Genomic DNA, 22,841 nt, shown 5'->3' with positions numbered 1-22,841 from the left:
AGAGTCATATTTTCAAGCTCTGACTCATCTCAGGGTAATTTGCATATATATCAAATTGGGTTTTTTTACCCAATAAAAGCACACAGAGCTATGGGGACTGCCTATTGCGGATGTGCTAGCGGCAATCTAGCAACCCATGTCCTCAACTCTATACCCAAAATCCTGGTGACAGGTTCCCTTTAAATGGGTCTTCAGAAAATGATTCCTTTATGATGTAGACAAAGTTAAAGGGGTTCTGCAGTTCTTTTAAACTATTGGCCTATCCTCTGGATAGATCATAAGCATCTGATCGGCGGTGGTCTGACATCCGGGACCCCTGCTGATCAGCTGTTTGAGAAGGCACTGTCAGTAGCACCGCGGCCTTCTTCCTGTTTACCGCAGGCCCAGTGATGTCACGACTAGTATCACTGGCCTGGACACGGCTAAACTCCATTCATATGAACAGGGATTAGCCCTCTCAGGGCAGTGATACTAGTCGTGACGTCACTGGGCCTGAGGGAAACTGAGAGAAGGCCGCAGCGCTACTGCCAGTAATAGCTGATCGCCAGGGATCCCGAGTGTCGGACCACCACCGATCAGATGCTGATGATCTATTTAGTCAGTGAGCTCACTTTCATCAGTCATGACCTATGTGCAGCTCAATTCTATTCAAGTGAAAGGGCCTGAGCTGCAACCCAAAGCACAGCCGCTATTTAATGTAGTGTGTATATATACAGTATGTGCTTGGTATGCTGAGAGTAGGCTGGAGTGCTCAGCGGGGCACCAAGGTCTCTTCTAACAGCTGATTTGCGGGGTGCTGAGAGTCGGACCCGCACCATCAGATATTGATGACTTATCCTGTGTGTAGGCCATTAATATCAAAATCCTAGACAACCTCTTTAAGATCAGTGTTCTGCATATTTTAGTTGGAAGCAGTTCCCTGCTTCTCTGCTGGAATGACTCTACAATATGGTTGCTTTTATAACATTTACCACATTTTTATTTTTTTTTATGGAAATGCTATATGGTTTGAAAATCCTCCTCGTCTGCGAAGGGCTGATTGGACTTTTTACTGTGCAATTTCTGAAAAGAACCCAGTATGTTTCTAATATACAAATTGTATTTGGTTTAGCGTAACATATTATAAATGCTTCCTTATTTCCCCTGTAATCTATTTACTAGAGATGGCTGCCAAAGAAAATCTTAACTGGGTCCCTCAGTTTTATAATGATGAGAAAAACAGAGAAGGAATTAGAAGAGAATTGTTCTCTCTCTCTGCAGAGCAGAAGTTGTACCGAACAGATGACTGCAGTTGGAAGTGAGACATGAGAATAAATTTTTTTTAATTGGACACAGTTGGCTACTATGAGGTGTATAACAAAAACCTAAGGATAGGTGTTTCCTCATCTGCAGGATAAGACTAAATGGACTGCAAAGTTTAAGAACACATTGAGGGGTATATAGTAATGACTTTACACCACAATAGCGGCCAAAAAAAGTCACACCTTATGGCGCACGCCCACCAGATTTACTGTACCTTACTCCAGAAACTGGTGTAAGTTATAGCTGAAGTATACACCAGCCCCTTAACAGGCATTGCCCTCTTAATAAATTGGACAAATAGATAAATTTCACTCCGGCGCAGAGGAATCACAACTGGAGAATGGGAACACAAATGTCCCTCGTTGTTGATAGATCTCATAGGTCCGAGCAATGATTTAACCAAGGTCATGTATTGTGATATTGGTTAAAAGGGTTGTCCAGGATTGAGGACTTTGTTCCACGAGTACAAGACAGACATACATACAACATACATCCATGTCCTACCTTTTCCACATGTTTCTGAAGCCCCGTTTTCTTATAGGAAATTCTTTGCGGGAAGTGACGTTTTCTTAGACTCGGTGACGTACCGGGTCCCTTGCAGGAGAGCTGAAGCCTCTTTTTCCAGCTGCTCAGGGAAGCCGGTGATGTCACCGGCACTGATGGGTGGTCTTTAGCGCTGCTCTAGCCAGTAAAACCGCTAGGGCAGCGCTAAAGCCCGGCCATCATAGCTGGTGACGTCCCCGAACACTCTGCCGGGCAGTATGTTATTGTAAACAAAAGAGCCTTTGCCCTGCGGGATTTAGCGTAGGGCAAAGGAGAGCATCGGAGCATGAATTGCTCCGATGCGTAAGTCAGGGGGGCTGCCTGGGTGAAAATAGGTTTGTCCAGGTTCAGCTCTGTACCCGTACAACACATTTTTAAGCAGCTTTCTTTTAGAGATGAGAAAATCGATTCGTAGGAATCGGTTCATCACATCAAGCAGGATTCTGCACCTGTGATAGGGTGCTCCCAAACCTGCAGATGCTTCCCCCACTGTTTGATTGACAGATCCAGACATCTCGGGCCAGCCCTGACGAGCTCGTGCCTGCGCTGCTGCTTTCAAAAGTGGACCAAGTCAGAGCTCTGCTTTCATTGCTAGAGCAGCAACTGGGCATGCACAACTACATTAGGATATGTCACCATTGTTAGATAGATGCAGGTCCTCCTTTGGGATCTGCTCATCTCCAGAATAGTACCCCTGAAGTCAAGGGAGAGCAGCCACACATGTGTGGCCACCCTCCATTCAATGCTATGGAATCTCTGAAAATAGCGGACTATGGTATTTCATAGCTGGGGGAACAGAGAGTTGGCTGCGCTTATACGGCTTGCTCTCTATCCTCTGCCATGGACTTCGGAAAATACTTGAACGTGCTCGCTTGGCTAATTTTATAAGCCCCCTAGCTGGGAATGGAGACGGCGGCGCACCTGTACGAGGTCCTGTTCTGGAGATAGGAGCAGGTCTTGTAGATGGGACCTGCACCTATTCTGACTTTTGTTGCATATTCTAGCAATATGCCATCAGAAGATGTTGAGATGGACCAGCGCCTTTAACGTTTGAAATTAACATCAGCTTTACAATCGCCCACCACCACCGAAAATATTAAAGGGGTTTTCCTGTGCACCTATCCTCAACTGTTTGAGGCACCAGGCAGCACTGGACACAATGGAATGGATGGAGCTGGAAGTGGAATACTTTGTCTACCAGATAGTGACTGTACCGGGGTATTGCAGCTCCAATTCAAGTGATGCTGAGCTGCAGTATGTTTTCCACTAGAAACTACACAGTGTTTGAAGCCTTCCATCTACTGATCATTGGATCTGCCGGACCCCAGGATCTGATATTGATGACATATCCTGAGGATAATCCATTATTATGTAATCCTGGAGACCCCTTCAATCAAGTATGAGGTTTAGTGTATTTTAAAGAGTAACTAAACTTTTCTACAACCTTCCTTTTAAAATGTTCTAATTAGTCTAAACATGTTTTTTAGAACACATTATTAATCAGTAAAATGCTTTTTCTGCGCAAATAGGCACCTGTAGTCCTGGGTGCTATCTCATCTTAAAATCACATTTCAGAGCTATACTGGTGTACTGATTTCACCGTGGGCTGCAGCTGCACAGGTAGGAGCACAGATCTCTCTCAACTCCTGCCTGTGCTCCCCTCAAGCTTGACTAAACTCTAGAACAGTACATCTGTGCCCTTTACAGTTGTGCTATGCCAGGATTTAGCAGAGTGGAGTGTGCTCCTGCCTGAGCCTGTTCCGCACAGTGGAGTGTGCTCCTGCCTGAGCCTGTTCCGCACAGTGGAGTGTGCTCCTGCCTGAGCCTGTTCCGCACAGTGGAGTGTGCTCCTGCCTGAGCCTGTTCCGCACAGTGGAGTGTGCTCCTGCCTGAGCCTGTTCCGCACAGTGGAGTGTGCTCCTGCCTGAGCCTGTTCCGCACAGTGGAGTGTGCTCCTGCCTGAGCCTGTTCCGCACAGTGGAGGGTGCTCCTGCCTGAGCCTGTTCCGCACAGTGGAGGGTGCTCCTGCCTGAGCCTGTTCCGCACAGTGGAGGGTGCTCCTGCCTGAGCCTGTTGCGCACAGTGGAGGGTGCTCCTGCCTGAACCTGTTGCGCACAGTGGAGGGTGCTCCTGCCTGAACCTGTTGCGCACAGTGGAGGGTGCTCCTGCCTGAACCTGTTGCGCACAGTGGAGGGTGCTCCTGCCTGAGCCTGTTGCACACAGTGGAGGGTGCTCCTGCCTGAGCCTGTTGCGCACAGTGGAGGGTGCTCCTGCCTGAGCCTGTTGCGCACAGTGGAGGGTGCTCCTGCCTGAGCCTGCAGGAGCCCCCCTGCTCAGCTAACCCTGGCATATCACATCTGTACAGGGTACCGATGTACTGAGTTTAGTTAAGCTTGAGGAGCTCACAGGCAGGAGCAATGATTTTCACTGCGGCCCCTTGTGAAATCCGTACACAAGTATATCTCACTGAGATGTGATTTTAAAATGTGATAGCACCCAGGACTTTGAGCATCTATATGAGCAGGAAAAGTGTAGTACTGATTTAATAAAGTATACAACAAAAATCATTTTCAGGCTATTTAGAACATTTTAAAGGAAGGCTGTAGAGAAGTTTAGGAACTCTATAACCATTGCTTATCTCCCTGCTCTGTATAGCGCACTTTCGTAGCGCTGTGTATTATTTATAGAATTGTATAGCTCCATCATTGTGCACTAGTAGATCTAGAAAATTTGGACAAACAAGCATATCAGTGACATTTTAATATGATCTAATTTCAGGTTAAAAGGTGAATTGCGTTATGGATTTCGTTACCACGGACCATAACTCAATTCTATGACGGAATACATAATGGAATGCCTTTAGAGGCATTCCGGTAATTCATTTCCACATAATAGAAGTCTATGGCCTGCAAAACGGATCCGTCCCATTTCCGTTATGCAGAAGAGGACTCCCCTGCATAACGGAAACTGAACGGATTCATTTTGCAGGCCATAGACTTCTCTTATGATGGAATGAATAATGGAATGCCTCTAAAGGCATTCCGTGATAGAATTGCGCTGTGGTCCGTGGTAACGGAATCCATAACGTAATTCACCTTTTAACAGTAAAGGAAGTGTAAACAAATTTGAAAATATGAAATTCACTCATCTCTAGTGACATTATTCATATTTATTGCCTTTACATCAGAAGGCCTGCGTGACTAGATCTTATTATGTTAGCAGCAGGATTGATGGTATAAACCTGCATTCATTGTTATATGCGATGCATGAAACAGCTGGCAGTACATTGATACATTGTCAAGTTTACATATCTACAATAACATGACAGGCCAGCCAGATGGTGCATCTCTCGAAGAAATCTCCCCATTAAGATTACATGTTATTACCTAGTATTACCAATGTTAGCAGCCTGTCCTGTTTCTAGATTGCGGTATATATAGTGAAATGTATTGCAGTACTAAAAGGATAATAAAGGTAGAGACTGATATTAGTGATAGGGATGTAAACATCTACAGTACATACCTCCGAGGAACACTAAACACTCTAAAGATCATGTATTGTTGTCTAGGACACTAATATTGCTGATCTATCCCTCTAGACCGGTGGGGGTCAGATTCCTGACACCCGTGCCAATCAGCTGTTTGACGTTCTGGCGAGTGCTGCAGCCTCTACATTGCATACCAAATACAGCGTCCAGGGGCAGACTGTGAATTTAAAGTGGCTCTGAAAAAAACTAAAAGTGGACCTATGTTGTAGGCGGGTCCAAATTCACAGAAGGTGGGGCACAAGTAGATAGGGACAGCATAAGTCGGCAGGGCCAGCAATGCCATAGTGTAGCACAAAATATCGCCACTGCAGAACCAAATACCACAGTGCAGCACAAAATACAAACCCCTTCACCACAGTATTCAACTGTATCGCCGTCCTGAGGATGGTGATATAGTTGAATTCAGAAGGGTACCTGTGGCCGTTGGTCAGGTGCATAAGTACATTCATTAATGCAGAGAGCATCAGCCTTGGGAGGGCACGGGTGGCCCTCTGGATGTCGGCCCACCAGGAATTTTTCCTGTATGATCCATGGCCAGTCCGCTCCTGGCGCCTTCCATTTTATGTGGGCTGTGCTTGGTATTGCAGCTGAATCCCATTCGCTTGCAGGGGACTGAGCTGCAAAAACACTATGTGACCTATAAATGCAACATCACTGGCCTAGGAAGAGGCACTCACTCAAGTTCCGCAGTCCGTTCTAACAGTTGATCAGTAGGAGTACTGGGAGCCGGACCCCCACCGTTAAGATATTGTTGACCTATCCTGTGGATAGGTCATCACTATTCCAGCCCTGGGCTTTCTTGGTTTCTATATATACAATTGTTGTGAACTTTATGACTGGTTACATTAGCAGTAGTAATTCCAGGTGCAGAATTGACAGTTTTTAATGACAAATCATTCAGGTTCTTGCATCATCATACTGTCATGACCCTTATACTATGGAATGCCTTCACAACAGACATAATGAAACCATCAAGTGTTGTCTAAAGGGATGACGACAGCCAGAACGAGGGCAGGCAAAGTAGGTGGCATCCTAGGGAGCTTTTCATCTTTTTAGGGAGATGTAATTTATTTTATAACTAGGAGAATGTACCCTTTACATTTTTCTGTTCAAACAAATGGATGATGTGTCTATGTGCATGATAAGTGCTGTAGGTTCCAGGGTCTGATGATTGCTTAACTTTGGTCCAATTACATGAATGATTGTCCTTTAAACGGCCATCATGCTGAGGGCCTGAGTGTGGGGAGGCACACTCCAAATACGCTGCCTTGGACAGCAAGAGAGCTTGTCATGCCTCTGAGATTGACTTTTGACTCTGATCATGGAACATTACACAAAACAGATGTTTTTTTGGCTGAGCCAAAAGATTCCTCTTTGTTTCAGGCTGTTTCCACAGATAATGACTCTGAAATTTCAGGAAAGAAAGTGCTGTGAATGTGGCTCACGGTCTGTGTAAAGTGTACAATGTGTTGCTTACCTGCAGTTAGATTACATACCTAGACACACTCACTATATCCATCCACTATAGATCTATATGTGCACGTTTATTAAATGCTATGTACACCTTTTGGGGCAATTTTTTTTTGTATTACATTGTACTCCTTTTGAGCTACAATTCATTTTTTTAAATTGGCAATTATAAAAAATATTGAGCCCTTTTCTTTGTACAGCCTTGAGATTCTGTAGTACCAGGCTCTATATTTTTACAGTTTTCCACCAGGCAGCTCAGCTGACTGCTCCTTTTCTCTGACAGTCTAAACACTATAGCTCAATTCATATCTTACTGATCAAAATGTGGCTTTTAAACAAGTGTTTATGACCTTTTTAGTAATTTTAGAGATAAGGTTTATTAGATAATTGGCACAAAGTGAAAGTACAATTCAGGCAGCTAGACAGTTAACACTTTGTGACAGAAGCACAGTGCAGCTAACTAAGCACAGTGCAGTACACTGGATAACGGCTGTGCTTGGTATTGTAGCTTAGCTTCATTCACTTGAGTAGGCTGTGCAGCGTCTAGGCCCTGTGACCGATGAACGTGACGTGACATGCATGGCCTAGGAAGAGGACACAGCACTCACTGGAGCTCCACAGTATTTTCAAACAGCTGATTGGTGGGAGGTGCTCAGTGATCTCCACTGAACAGATAATGATGACCTATCCTGAGGATAAGCCATAAATATCAAAATTCATGACAACCCCTTTAAAGAAAATATTTCATCACAGAAACTGCCCTGAACAACTGTAATAGCTTAGTACCTCAAGAGTCAGATTTAGATAATTCAGTAATTTTTATCTCTGTACTCTCTCCCAATCCCTCTTCAACAGTAAGGGGACATGTGCTGCATACTAGTGCATACCAAGGACTGCTAAGCAATTCGATTTGGACTACTTTCACACTAGCGTTTTTACTGGATCCGGGAGGGTTCAGCAAAAACGCTTCCGTTACTGATAATACAGCCATCTGCATCCGTTATGAACAGATCTGGTTGTATTATCTTTAACATCGCCAAGACAAATCCGTCATGAACCTGATTGAAAGTCAATGGGGGACGGATCCGTTTTCTATTGTCAGAGAAAACAAATCCGTCCCCATTGACTTGCATTGGGGATCATGCTGGATCCGTCTTGGACGGAAAGCAAACTATAACATGTTGCGGTTTGCTCTCCGGTATGAGAATGCAACTAAACGGAACGGAATGTATTTTGGAGCATTCCGTTCTATTCAGTTCAGTTTTGTCCCCATTGACAATGAATGGGGACAAAACTGAAGCCTTTTTTTTTTTTTTTTTCTGGTATTGAGCCCCTGTTACGGATCTAAATACCGGAAAACTAAAACGCTAGTGTGAATGTAGCCTTAAAGAGGACCATTAATCACTTCTGACATTCCTCTTTTATTAGCTTCATGCATTCCCCACGTACTAACAATTCTGGATCATCTATTATTTCTGTTGTGCCGTTCCTTTATTATTTCTACTAGAAGGTATGAATGAATTGCTAGCAGTCTGCAGTAAGGGTACAGAGGGGAGGTAACCAGTTGGGGGTGTACCTGCACAGACTCGCTCTATCCAATCAGTGCTGCCATCTTTAGTCTGTGCAGGTACACCTCCCAAATGGTTACCTCCCCTCTGTACCCTTACTGAAGGCTAATAGCAATTATAACTTCTAACCCCTAGTGTCACCCGCGATGCTAGGGAAGCTTGTCCCCATCCCTGTCTGCCATTGACTGCTCCCCCCCCCCCCCCCCCCCCCCATTCCTCTACCCAGCACCTGATATTTTCATCCATGTACAGGGAGAAGCGGCGGTGCGGGGACCAGGGGCGGCGCCGGGAGTGGGGTAAGTATATTACCGGTGAGGGGCCCGGCACATGTGGGGGTTTTTCTTGAAAATAGATAACCCCTTTAACCATAATATAACCAAGAGCTGCATTCACAGTCTTGCAGGCTAAAAAGCTGAAATCTCCTAGTATTTCATACCGGCTCTGAGTTTAGGCAGAGTGTGGTATGAATTTATTTGCGTTTACTTTTTGGAAATAGCAGAATTGTGAATGCAGCTCTGACCTAAAATTAATGCAGACTGTAAGTTTGAATCAGTACAATATACGGTAAGTATTGCAATGCATTCAAAGGCATTTGCCAAATCAATCCATAAAGTGGAAATGTATTCAAAATAATAATTTAGAATATCATAGATCCATGTGAGACAATCACGTTGTTTAAGTCTGTGATTTTGGACTTGGGACATTTATGGTATATACAATACATGGGATTGTCTGATAGGTGGGGTTCCCAGTTCTAGGACCACCAATCTGGGGGACTTTCATGTTGCAGTAGCTACAACCACACCAAGGATTTCTCTATATGCCCGAGAGCAGAAAGAGTCAAGACTATTGCATGTCCACCTGGGCACATTTTTATTCAGGTGGACACAATAAGCCTGAAAGAGACAGCATGTGGCACTGTACTAATGTTATTCTGGGAATATTTGGGCATAGAAGCATTTTTAAATACATGTAAATACAAACATATTTTAAGTTGAAAGTCTATGCCTTGGTCTTGAATATAGATATTAATCTAGAACAGGGGTGTCAAACTCAAATTCATCGGGGGCCGCATCAGCAGTTTGGTCAACCTAAAAGGGCCGGTTGTATCTGTAGGACTATGTGTCCACTCTTTATTATCATAAATTATTGTCACTGCATTCAATTATTACTGTTTTGGTGGGTTTTGAACTAATTGTGGTCTGTGGGTGGCATTGTTATGGGTGGTTTGTGGGTGACACTTATGGGGGATCTGTGGGTGACACTTATGGGGGATCTGTGGGTGACACTTATGGGGGATCTGTGGGTGACACTTATGGGGGATCTGTGGGTGACACTTATGGGGGATCTGTGGGTGGCTCTTATGGGGGATCTGTGGGTGGCTCTTATGGGGGATCTGTGGGTGACACATATATAGCATCTTATGCTGTGTCATCCACAGATCCCCTCCATAAGTGTCCCTGTAGTGAATGACCCTCAATACACGGGCTAGGGGCCGGCATCTGCTTTTATAATGACAGCGGGGCCCGTGCAGTGACTATTCTACTACACGGGCCCCGCTCACTGTATAATCGTATCTCTAATAGTTAATGGTTACCGTATGTATATAATCGCATAAGGAGAGCTGTGTATTACCGGTACTTACAACTACAAGCGCTCGCCGAGAGGAGGGAGGAGGCAGGAGGCAGGCCGGGAGGACAGGCGCTGGCAGCGTGAGTCATACGTCATGCGCCCACGCCGCCTGCTTCATTCATAAAGTGGGCGGCGCAGGCGCGTGACGTATGACTCACACTGCCAGCACCCATCCTCCCAGCCTGCCTCCTTCCTCCTCTCGGCGAGCGCTTGTAGTTGTAAGTACCGGTAATACACAGCGCTCCTTATGCGATTATATACATACGGTAACCATTAACTATTAGAGATACGATTATACAGTGAGCGGGGCCCGTGTAGTAGAATAGTCACTGCACGGGCCCTGCTGTCATTATAAAAGCAGATGCCGGCCCCCAGCTCCTCTTCCCTCACAGCTGATACACCCGATACAGGAGCCGGGAGGAGCGGGGGCCGCCTGCAGGAAGTGATAATAAAGGTGAAGGCTGGCGGCCGGCGGCTACGCGGGCCACATGACGAGGTCTGGCGGGCCGGATTCGGCCCGCGGGCCTTGTGTTTGACACCCGTGCTCTAGAACATATACAATATTTCCTGCACCATGAGATGCACCTAGGTTAAAGAGGAGAAAAATAAAATAAAAATATTTTCATCAGACCCCCATTCCTCATCAGTCCTCAGATCAGACATAAAATAAATAAAAGAACCTACCTCACAGTGCCACCACTCGCAGATCCATTGCGCTCTTCCTGCACTCGCCACTCCCTGGTCTTCTGCCCGTGCTGAGCTGTACTGTGACCCGATGCAGCAGTCATAGTGTGTCTGTATGAGGTCATGCCACAGCAGAGCACGGTGCCGGCAGTAGACCAGGGAGCGTTGAGTACAGCCAGCACCAGGTGCGATGTATTCACAGCTTCTTGGTCCTACTGTACTAATGTACGAACTCAATGTTCACTTTATAAGACGCACTGCCATTTCCCCCCAAAAAATGTCTTATGGTGGGAAATACGGTATATGTTTTAGTACTTTTCTGTGCTGGAGATGCTGGGCATTCTACTTTCTCAGAATGGATTAGGCGCTGACACAACTGCAGACTGTAGCTCAGAGACCTGTCAACACATAAAGATTGGTAGAGTTCTGTGCTGTGAGGGGATTTTGGAGGTGGAGGTTGGAGGACTTCATGTAGGATTTAATTAATTTAGCAGGTGCTGATGAACTCTTGGAAAATGCAGTTCTGCTTATTGAAATGGGCTGTTAATTTATGCGGCAGATAGCTTGTCTGTGCTTCCAGCTGCTATGGCTTGAACAACTGTCAGAGTTGACTTCAAGTATTGAAGAGTGAAGTCTTTAAGGCTACATGCACACAATCGTATGTATTTTGCAGTCTGAAAACCTGAAAATACGGATCCGAAAAAAAAAAAAAATTGTCTTGTACATGTGGTCGTGTACATTAGGCTTAAAATGGAAAATGTCACACAATTCTTTTATTTATTAATTTTTTTTAACATTTCACAATTTTATTTAAAAAAAAACTACAGCCCGATGAACTGACAACATTAGAGCAAAGTTAAGCAATCCAGATGCCAAGGAGGTAAATGCACACTATGGATACACCAATATATAGTTTGATTACATGCGGACATTATGGGGCAGATTTCTATTGAAAATGCTCCAGTGGCTTTCCTGGAAAGGTGTGTTGTTTCACTTGAAAAGGGACATGACCTAAACGCACCTCCATGTGGAAAAAATGCATACCTCCCAACTTTTTGAAAATCGCAAAGAGGTACAATATATGCCGGCACGCATGATGGCAATTTTCTTCATGCTAGGCCACACGCCCAAAGCATAATTACTGACTCTGTCAGAACTGCAGCAGCTGGGGATCGGTTAGGTGAGTTTAAGTTCCTTTTTTAATTTATTTACAGCATGCAGAACCCCGGGACAACTATTTTTTTTCTTGTGCTTCAATATACATTTATTAGCACATAAATTATCAGATTATAGATATTTTAAGGTCCAAATTTCACCAAATAATGAAGTTATGGTGTAATATACAGGTAGAAACCATACAGACTCTTTGATAAGGAGAAATTTAGTACATTTATTAGTGCACATTTATGCATGAATTCCCCACGTCAAAAAGAGGGACATTTAAGGACCAAAGAGAGACAGAGGGACTTGGGTCAAAAAGAGGGACGGTTGGGAGGCAGGAAAATGCCCAAAAATTCTGTTGCACAACCACACCAACTTATATGTGGTGTAAACTTAGATTTGACAGTGTCTGAGATCAGTGGCGTACATAAAGAAGTAAGGGCTCCATAGCAAGGGTCAAACCAGGCCCCTCACACAGGACATGGGGGTTCTGCTTCAACTCTTTTTTAAATGACCCTTGGGCCATTTTTCCACTGCTTCATTTACTAAAAGTTGTTCCTTTATAGCGTAGAGTCCTGACCAAGTTTTCACTCCTAATAGAAGAGGAGATAATCCCAACGAAGACTGGGCCCCATGACAGTCGCATGGTCTGCCGCTATGGTAGTTATGCACCTGTCTGGGACAGATTCTATGGTGCACAAATCTACAAAGGTATACGTACCATGGCAAATTTATCCAACATCAAGAATGGGATTCTTATCCTTAGGCAGTGAAAATTTCACATAAAATTTATATTTCACTCTTAATATTGTGTGTATATACTGTATATTGTGACACAGTGAGGGGTTGTGTCTGGCAAGGCAGGTATTTTCCTCCCAGCATGTGCGGCTGGGCTGATTTCCAGGCAGGTGAGGTCAAATACCGGACCGGAGTTTAAGTGCCGTTACGGGTTTTCGCAGCACCTGGCTGTCCTTAAATCGGCAGCTGGGCTCAGCAGAGATGTCTCTGTTTTTGGGATCTGAGTCTTTGTGCCATGCTGGAGGGCTGAGAGCCGCACACTGGGGAAACAGGCCCCTAAAGCCTGCTGTGGACTCCTGGAGGCAGAACTGCCCGAAAGGTGACATGTGTTATATAAACTTTCACATTTATTTATTTTCGATTTACATTTTCAGACTAATATTTAGTTTGGCAGCTTTTTCATACATACCGTATCTTAAAGGGGGATTCCAGTGGAAAATAAATATCTTTCTTAGAATGCTGAACAAAAAAAAATCCATATTCCCCTCTTGAAACTCCTGCCTCTTCTGATGCCAACCAGGTCCCCGTCCACTCTCTACTTCCTGGTCCAGGGTTGGGCATGACCACACAGAGTCATGGGACCAGTACAACACATCCCTGGCTGTAAGTGGTTATCATAAAAAAACACTTGACAGCACTTATATTCGATGTGTAGGCTTAGTTGAATGCCATGCCATCCATGTACACATCGGATACAAGTGGCGTCAGAGGTTTTTCTTTCCATCGCTATGCTTCTGGGTCATTTCTGCATTGACTCGGGGACCCAATATTAGTATGTGCACCGCGCTTGGACGCGCAGATTAGTTTCTGGATATCGCTCTGAGAGGTTTGCTAGCATTGATCTCATTCTCGGAGGATAAATCTCTGGCATTTGCAGTAGGTTTACCTTCTGCTCTCATGTCAGTATTGTAGCGGTCAGATCATTTTTACGGAGGACAGCTAATGATTAGCGGGCTCTGATCATTATCTATCATTTATTACGGCCATCTGCCTCCACTGACTGTAGCCTATGCTGAACTTGGTATCCATAGTTTCTGAGGAATAAAACGGCAATAAATTGATAATTGCAAAGAACACAACTCAGTCAGGTATAATAATGTCTAGCTGGTGTAATCAAGCGCTAAAGCGAGTCTACATGTGTCTGCGGCAGCATATGGCCCTTAGAAGCAAATGGCTTGTAAGGCTGCAAACTTTCATATGCCAGGGGGATGGGTTCTCCTTGCAGACAAAATTATCTGCCTTATGTCTCACATAGTATTCAGTTTTAAATGAAAATATAAAACGGTTTTGATGAAAGCCTTCTCGTGAATAGTCTACCTACATTATCCTGTACCTGGAAAGTATTTGAATCTGAAAAGGCACCACGTAGAGTTAATGATTCCATATAGTGACATTTGTGTGGCTGGTTATTTTCTAGGGGAGATTTCATATTCCCTTTTCAAACGCGGCAATATTTTTTCCCCCTTCGGAGTCTGTCAGATGAAAATAGCATTATTCTATTTATAAAATGTTACTGTGTGGGAGGGGGCTGCATGCTGTGTGAATTATCCCAGATGGGGGAAAAATCCATTGCTCTGCTCCTGATATTATCATTTTGCCTGATGTGATTTCCTTTCTAGTAATAAATGCTGCATTAGTCAGTATTCAGTAGTGTAATAACGGTAGAACAATTTTCTGTATTTTTATGTTTATTCAAAATGTGCATATCCGTCTTTAAGGGTTTGTCCAGGTTTGGGGGCCTTTTCGTCTAACCCCTCCACATCACTGGACATACCTACATGCTCACCTCCGTTGGGTTCTGGCTCCTTTAGTCCCCCACGGACTTGCTTTGTTCCCACTTGTCGTCGTCATCCCACTTGCAGGTCATGTGTGTTTCCGTGGCCAGAGACTGGCTGCAGCCGTGACGTGTCCCCCATGCATAATGTCACTAGGCCACGTTCCGTATGGGGGGGGAAACATCTCCGCAGCGGCCAGTCATTGGCTGCAGTAGCATACATGATCTCCGTCAAAGTGAGACAGGAGCGCGTTAGGAGTGTGGGGACTGAAGGAGCCAGAACCCGAGAACAGTGATGTGGGTGGAGGCGTTGTCTCACTTCACCCAGTGGCATTTATCATGTAGAGAAAGTTAATACAAGGCACTTACTAATGTATTGTCCATATTGCTTCCTTTGTTGGCTTGATTCTTTTTTCCATCACATTATACACTGCTCGTTTCCATGATTATGATCACCCTGCAATCCAGCAGTGGTAGTCATGCTTGCACGCTATAGGAAAAGGTGCTGGCCTCTCTGGTGGCCGGAACTGTGCAAGCGCACATACATAGGCGTGCATGCACATGAGTTCCCTTCCACCTCGTATCTGTGCTGCAGCCATAACCCTGGAAATGAGCAGTGTATAATGTGGTAGAAAATGAATGAAGCCAGTAAAGGAGGCAATATGGATATTAACAATATATTAGTAAGTGCCTTGTATTAACTTTTTCTAGATTTATAAATGCCATTTGCTAAAGTCAGACAACCCCCTTAGGCCTCATGCACATGACCGTTGTTTGGGTCCGCATCCGAGCCGCCGTTTGGGTCCACTTCAATGGTGCCACAAAAGATGCGGACAGCACTCTGTGTGCTGTCCGCATCCGTGGCTCCGTTCCGCAGCCCCGCTAAAAAAAATGTCCTATTCTTGTCATCGCTTTGCGGACTAGAATAGGTATTTATATTGCCGAAACCCATTCCGCAAATTGCGGAAGGCAACACGGGCGGCTTACATTTTTTGCGGATCCGCGGTTTGAGGACCGCAAAAAGACGGCATGGTAGTGTGCATGAGGCCTTAAGGAAGGCCCCTGAACCTGGACAACCCCAGCCCCATGTATATGAGGAACCCAGTGTTCCTCATCTCCAGTCCTCAGGGCCCACCGGTCATGTTTTCGGGATTTCCTTAGTATTGAGTTCTCCAAAGCACCTTACAGCCCCAGTCACACAGCATGTCTGTACATGGAGCTGTGCCTGATATTGCAGTTCAGTCTTATGGTTCATTCACATGACTGTATGTGTTTTGCGGTCTGAAAATTGCAATTTTTGTCCGCAGTACAAAACTGGTACCTGCATCATTGTAGTGCATGTAAAGTCCTCCAAAACTGCTGCGCCTGAGCACTCTGCAGTAAAAAAAATTTGGATAAAATAGCATACCAAAACTGAAAACTGCCTGAGGTAACCTCACTGCAAAAACTGCATTTCATTCAATAGAATGGGAGATTTAAAAATGTAAAAACTCACACTATGTCCTACCCTTGGGGAATGAGGGTGTAGAACTGCCACAGGTTTCACCTATTCGACTGTAAGGTGTGAAATCTGCAGCGAATGCTATATGTACATGTGGTATATCTATGTGGTAACTGCAGTTTTTTTGTTTTGTTTTTTGACAGTTTATTAATGCTACAATTTAGAGGAAGATATGTAACAGATTACCAATTTTTACAATTAGTATAGAAGGAAATAGATATGTAAAGCAATAAAGTAAAACACGGCACTCAAATAGATACAATGATTTTAGACTTTATTTATTCCATCCAGTTATAACATGTAGTTAAGGCCTTCCTGAAGATTGATCACGGCCTGAGTAAAAATAAAATGCTTGAAATAATTGGTGACGCAGGACCAATAAAACAATATTACAGCTGTCACGTTCTGGTGTGGGAGGGAAACACCACACCGAACATAGGAGGGAAAGGGGTGAGGGAATAAGGCCTGGAAACTAGGGAAAGGACATGGACACATCCTATTAAAACGCTAATCAAAGTCCTGACTAACTACTAGTATGAACAGGCCCCAGAGGTAGGCGAGTTCATACACAGGAATACCTAATGTCCTAACTCACCCTATAGGACCCTGGTACTAATATTAGGACTGAGACAACCTGTTTCTCCAAAGGAAGGACGAACAGGAGTCTCCCTCAGGGTTTAATACAAATGACAGGAACAAAACACACAAAATAACCCAAACAAAATACAAAAGGGAAAGAAAACACTAAAAGTGGCTATGGCAGCGCAGGAACTCAGCCGAGATCCACACACCAGCTATCCACAACTCAAACTGAAACAACAATAAATAGAGAAGGTTAAATGACCATAATAGCCACACCTGGGGAAAGAAGGCGTGGCAAGCACCAGAAACAACACAGACGTCATTTGATCCAAACTGAAAACATGTCAGATCAAACCACATTTTGCAGTCTCCCCAATCTCCTGCCACCTGTCACTGGAACGTCCGTGACAAGAACTGGTACAGTTGGACAATAGAATAAAACTAGAAAAGTTAAAATTTCTGGGTAAATTGTGTGGTGTTCTTGCCTCCACCAGTAGTCTACAACTGGAGTGGGCGGAGTAACTGGGTGGGGTGGCTTGAGTAACTGTATGGTTGGAGTGGCTGGAGTAACTGTGGAAAGGTTGGACTGGGCAGAGTAACTTTATGGCGTGGGCAGAGTAACTGTGTGGAGTGTTTGGAGTGAGTAAAGATGGTAAACATTACACTAACGTATTGATCAAATTTAAAAAGTGCACATGGCAATCTTGATGGTGAGAACTGAAAAATGCATTTCAACTTTTATTTATATAGCACATTTAATTGCAATGTTGTTGCCCAAAGGTCTTCAGTTACATTAAAACATACATTTATAAAAAAAACATTAGCAGCCGATTTGTGTAGATGGGCTTGAAAATTAGGGAGTCATGTCCTGATTTTTGAGCTCACACTCTAGCTTTTGTCAGCTTCCACTCTAGTTTTGAACATTCCGCCATTCATTCCTATGGGACCAATTTCACCACAAAAACGCTGATATTTTGTGAACCATTCGGCGAAACGTTCCACAAAGTAATAGCACACCAATTGGTAACAATCCACACATTTCGGTATATTACTGTCTATAGTGTAAAAACTGTGGGAGGAGCTAGGGTGGTAAATTTGACTATAATAAGAATATATATGTGAGATAACAGTAAGTGGTCTTGCCATGCAGGAACACTTTATAAGCAATTTCTGATAAAACAGTCGGACGCTAATTTAGTCTCTTTGGGACAGATATTTGCATTCGCTCAATGCAACCTTATACCTAGCTGGAGACCTTTTTTTCATCCATTATTATATGTCTACCTCCTTTAGCATCTGATTGTTTTATCAGAAATTGCTTATTTAATTGTCCAATGTTATTATCTAATGTTGTGCTGTTCTTCTCTTATGCCTACTATCAGTTTATGGCTATAGGTAGACATGGGTGTTACCAGTTTGGGGGGGGGGGGGGTTTCCCTGCACAGTTTGACACTGGCAGCACTGATTGGACAATGTCATACTGTGCAGGGACAAACCACTAACTAGGAACTCCTATCTGCACCTCTATCTAAACTTCTAGTAAGAATAATAGAAGAATGCACAATATAAGCACCATTCACATTTACAGTGGAATTCAGACATTTTCTGGAGTTTACCCGGAGGAGCTGTATGTGTCAATGCAAATATCTGCAATGTCTGTCCTGGATTTTACCTAGACTTTTTCTCTCCATAGACTTAGTATTAAGTCTGGGTTTTGTCCAAATGAGCACATGTGTGAAAATTGCAGGAAATGTAGCGCAATGTCACAGTGGGCCATGCCCAAAGTACCCACCCTATGTCTAGAAACTGGAACATTTCTTCTCTAGTGAGAACGCACCTGACCTAGAACATCTCCAGGCTGATGGCTACATGTGTGGTAAATCTCTGTTCCTAATCATCCGGAAATATTCCGTAGTTAAGGTGTGAAAACCGCTAAACAGTCATAAGAATAGACGCTCCAGAATTGTCATTACTTGTGGAATACAGTTATTTACCTGTCAGGAGAGGTGACAGGTCCTTTGTAACCAAATGGATAACTATTCTGCATTTAAGTTCATGCTGGTATGAGTGGTTTTAACTTCCTTTTTTCCAAACACAAGTAGAAGGTAATAGAAAGCGGGGAGCACTCACAAATTTTGAATAAGGTGGGTCCGAGCAGAAAAAATGGTGGTGCGCGTAGTGCACTGCGCAAAACTTTAGGTCTCACCCATTGTTATAAGCCTCTCCCAACAAACACCATACAGCTGAAATTATATTTTTGAGGATGAAGGTAAGGGTCTCGCCATCATCCTGCATAGACACACTGTACTTTAAAGGGGTTATCCCATGACTAATTTAAAAATTAAAAACCTCTTTCTAACAAAGCTAGAACCAGCCCTGCACCTCACGTGGATCCAGAGAGCTCCCCATTCATTGCCCTGCTAGATTTATATGAAGTTGAAAGCTGAAGGGGAGTGTCTTTTTTGCTGCAGCTAAGGGTCCATCCACACGTCCATAAGTGTTTTGCGGATATGCAAAACACGGACACCGGCAATGTGCGTTCCGCATTTTGCGGACCACATATCGCTGGAACTCTCATAGAAAATGCCTTTTCTTGTCTGCAATTACGGAATCGGAGGAATGGGGAAGGTGAGACGCCTCTCCCCTACCTCGGCGCAGTACATCCATCTGTATCGCTGTCCTGAGGGAGGCGATACAGATGAATATAGAGATGAGCAATGGAAGCGCTCATCTCCACTCCTACTGCCCTGCTGCCACCGCCCCCACTTAGATCCAGAACCGCACCACCCAAGGCGAACATGGCCCAAACTGGGAAAAAAAAAGACTGCTTCTCGGGGGGGTCCAGACCCGTTGGACCCCCCTGTTGGTGCGCCTCTGATGGTAATCTCTGGAACTTGATTTAAAGGGTTTTCTGGCAGGATAATATTTTTTAGATAAAGGTGCAAGAATTACTTGCCGATCACATTGTGCTGCCGTTCCGGTGCACCCAGTGACTGTATTTCCTTCTAGCAGTGCACCATCTGTCAGGTTATGTTATATTGTGCTGATAGAATAGAGCATGAAATATTATATGCTCGGGCTTTAAAAAGTCGCAGAATAGGGCTTTTGCGACTTTTTGCACCACTCACTCCAGTTTTGAAATGTGGGTGGAAAAGTGGGTGTGGTTAGCTATGCTAATTAGTTTCACTCTAGATTGATCATTGAGACTTTTTTTAAAGTCGCAATCTCACTTTTTTGTAAGAGGGTGGAGTAGGAAAACTGGTGCAGCTTTCCAAGACAAAAGCGTTAGGTTTAGGCCGCTTTCAGGCGAGCGAATGTCACGCTCCGAGCTCACAGTGCAGCTCCCATCCTGAACTTCTAGCACTGCAGGGGTCGCATAGCATTATATTGATTATGAGGCTATGTAACCCTTACAGTTCTGGAATGTATTGGATAACACTGACATAATGCTGCCAATGTTATCCAATACATTCCAGACCTCTAAGGGTTACGTAGCATCATAAATCGATATAATGCTAAGCGGTCCCAACAATGCCGGAAGTTCAGGATGGGTGCTGCGCTGTGAGTCCGCAGCGTGACATTCGCTCGTCTGAAAGTGACATAAAGGATAAGACAAATTTATCAAACAACATGCAACATTTGATAAATGTGACATAAAGTACGCAAACAGACTTGAGGAGGACTGACTTCAAATATTCCTCTCGTGATAAATTCTCACCTTAGTGTTTGATGACTATAGCTCATATCAAGAGACTAATTTGAAATTTAGTCATGATTATTATAACTTTTTATTTCCACTTTTTTTCAGAGTGCAAATTTACCTGCACCAGTGGCAAATGTTTATATCTTGGGTCGCTGATTTGTAACCAGCTAAATGATTGTGGCGATAACAGTGATGAAGAAAACTGCCCAACAGAACACCCTCCACCAGGGATATTTACCTGTAAGTACTTGGCTAAGCCGTCTGTGCCTTTATATTTGTATGTATTTCAGTCAAATGAATATAACTAGTAGTAGCCTGGACAGGGGCGGCTGTGGATGTAGTGTTTCTGGATTTTGCAAAGGCTTTTGATACTGTCCCTCATAGACCTTTAAAAGGTAAAGTAAGGTCTATTGGCTTGGAAAGTATAGTTTGTAATTGAATTGAAAACTGGCTGAAGGACCGTGTCCAGAGGGTTGTGGTCAGTGATTCCTATTCAGAATGGTCCCGTGTTATAAGTGGTGTACCTCAAGCTTCAGTTCTGGGCCCTCTATTATTTAATTTATTTATTAATAGTATCAAGGACGGGATTAATAGCACCATTTCTATTTTTACAGATGACACTAAGCTGTAGTACTGTGCAGGCTATGGAAGATGTCCATAAACTACAACCTGACTTTAACACTGAGTGATTGGGCATCAACTTGTTCAATGTGGATAAATGTAAAGTTATGCATCTTGGTAGTAATAATCTGTGCTTTATATGTCCTAGGTGATATAACACTGGGAGAGTCCCTTTTATAGAGAAGGATTTGGGTGTCCTTGTAGATGGTAGATTAAATAACAGCATAAAATGTCAATCAGCTGCTTCTTAGGCCACCAGGATATTGTTTTGCATTAAACGAGGCATTGACTCGTAGGGTAGGGATGTAATATTACTACTATACAAAGCGCTGGTGCTGCCTCATCTGGAATACTCAGTTCAGTTCTGAGCACCAGTTCATAGAAAGGACGCACTGCAGCTGGAAAAAGTACAGAGGCGAGCGACTAAACTGATAAAGCAATTGTGGCAGAAAGGGGAGAGGCGCTCATAGGGTAATAGTTTTTTGGGGTAAATGGTTGACAAGAAGAATAAGTTGTGCTCATCCTTTTGTGTTGTGAAAGCATAGGCACAACACTAGTGTAGGCATGTGGTTAGACAGTGGTCGGTGCTGCCAGTATCGTTTGCTTCTCGTTTGTAGGGTTGTTAGTCCTCCAGAGGAGCAATGAAGAGACAATATAGGGGTGTGGAGTAATTGTGGTCCACCGTTTTTTGATACTTTTTGGCGCAAAGACACAACCTCAGGTAGTTGTGAATAGTTCCTTTATTGTTTGTATATAGAGGTGACAACGAGTTTTGGAGTTAAAAACAGTCCTTTTTTAAAGTCTGGATTTAAAAAACTACGTCCTCTGTGCAGACAAGATGCAACAATACCCACAGAGCCGTTTTATACTGGGAGCAATAGATTTTATCTTAACTCATAACACCTTTTACATTCGAAAATAAACTATATAAAACTAAATAAACTATATAAACAAATTAAAGGTACCGCTATGGGTACGTGTTTCGCGCCAAGTTTCGCAAACCTGTATATGGGACAATATATTTACAACAGGCTTACATGGACCAAAAAAGATGATACTGTACAAACGGTACATCGATGACTATTTATTTGGAATGGTAACACAAACGAGGCTATGGAATTTGCCACACATTTAAATAACAATACGTTTAACCTCAGATTTACAGTTAATCATTCTAAAACAGCCATAGAATAGCTAGACCTAATTCTCTTTTCTAAAGGTAAATCTGTTCAAACCAAAACTTTCTTCAAAAAAGTGGATGGCAGCAGCTATCTAGATTACAAATGCTCTCATCACAAAAAATGGAAAAACGAAGAGCTACACTCAGTAAGAGTGTCTAACATCTAGAAAGAAAGTAGAGGCCCATCAAAAAATTCCCATGAATTTCAAATCGACCTTCCTCACAACTTACAATGCGAATCAGAATATACTATGTGGCATCTTGACCAAACATTGGTCTATTTTATTGGCAGATCTATTTCTAAAGAGACCTATCCAATCCAAACCTCAAATCACTTTCAGAAGAGCCCAGCCTCTTAACAGTCTCATTGCCCCCAGCCACATGCGAAACAGAAAAAATACCAATCCTCAACATACCACCCTCTGTCAACTCCATAGCAGCTACAAATGTGGCCACCAACGATGTAAATGCTGTTCAAACATCTCCACACGCACCTCAAAATTCATCAGCAATGTCACTGGGGAAAGGTTCAAAATAAAAGACTTTTTGAACTGTACTTCATCGTATGTTATATATTTACTGTAATGTACATGTGGATTCCAGTGTATTGGCCGGACCACCCAGACCCTAAGACAAAGATCCAACAAACACTGTTGGAACATAGTCAACAGTTACAGTAAACATGGGGTTTCCAGTCATTTCCTTCAACTCCATGACAAAGACCCACCAATTTTACCATCACCCCCCATTAATCAGGTTCCAAATACCCACACCA

At 43.6% G+C, this 22,841-nt stretch overlaps 1 protein-coding gene across 1 annotated transcript in view; it reads left to right on the top strand.

Moving 5' to 3' along the window:
• The window catches only part of LDLRAD4 (low density lipoprotein receptor class A domain containing 4), a 345,528-nt gene that overhangs the window by 162,393 nt on the left and 160,294 nt on the right, over positions 1–22,841 (top strand). Inside the window, exon 3 of the mRNA XM_044294711.1 lies at positions 20,371–20,505. Coding sequence (XP_044150646.1) covers positions 20,371–20,505 — 135 coding nt within the window. The remainder of the gene's footprint in view (positions 1–20,370; positions 20,506–22,841) is intronic.

This window comes from Bufo gargarizans, chromosome 5 (genome assembly GCF_014858855.1).
Source record: "Bufo gargarizans isolate SCDJY-AF-19 chromosome 5, ASM1485885v1, whole genome shotgun sequence".
Classification (NCBI taxonomy): Eukaryota; Metazoa; Chordata; class Amphibia; order Anura; family Bufonidae; genus Bufo; species Bufo gargarizans.
Note: the sequence above shows the minus strand (reverse complement) of the source record. Positions and strands in the feature narration are given on the sequence as shown.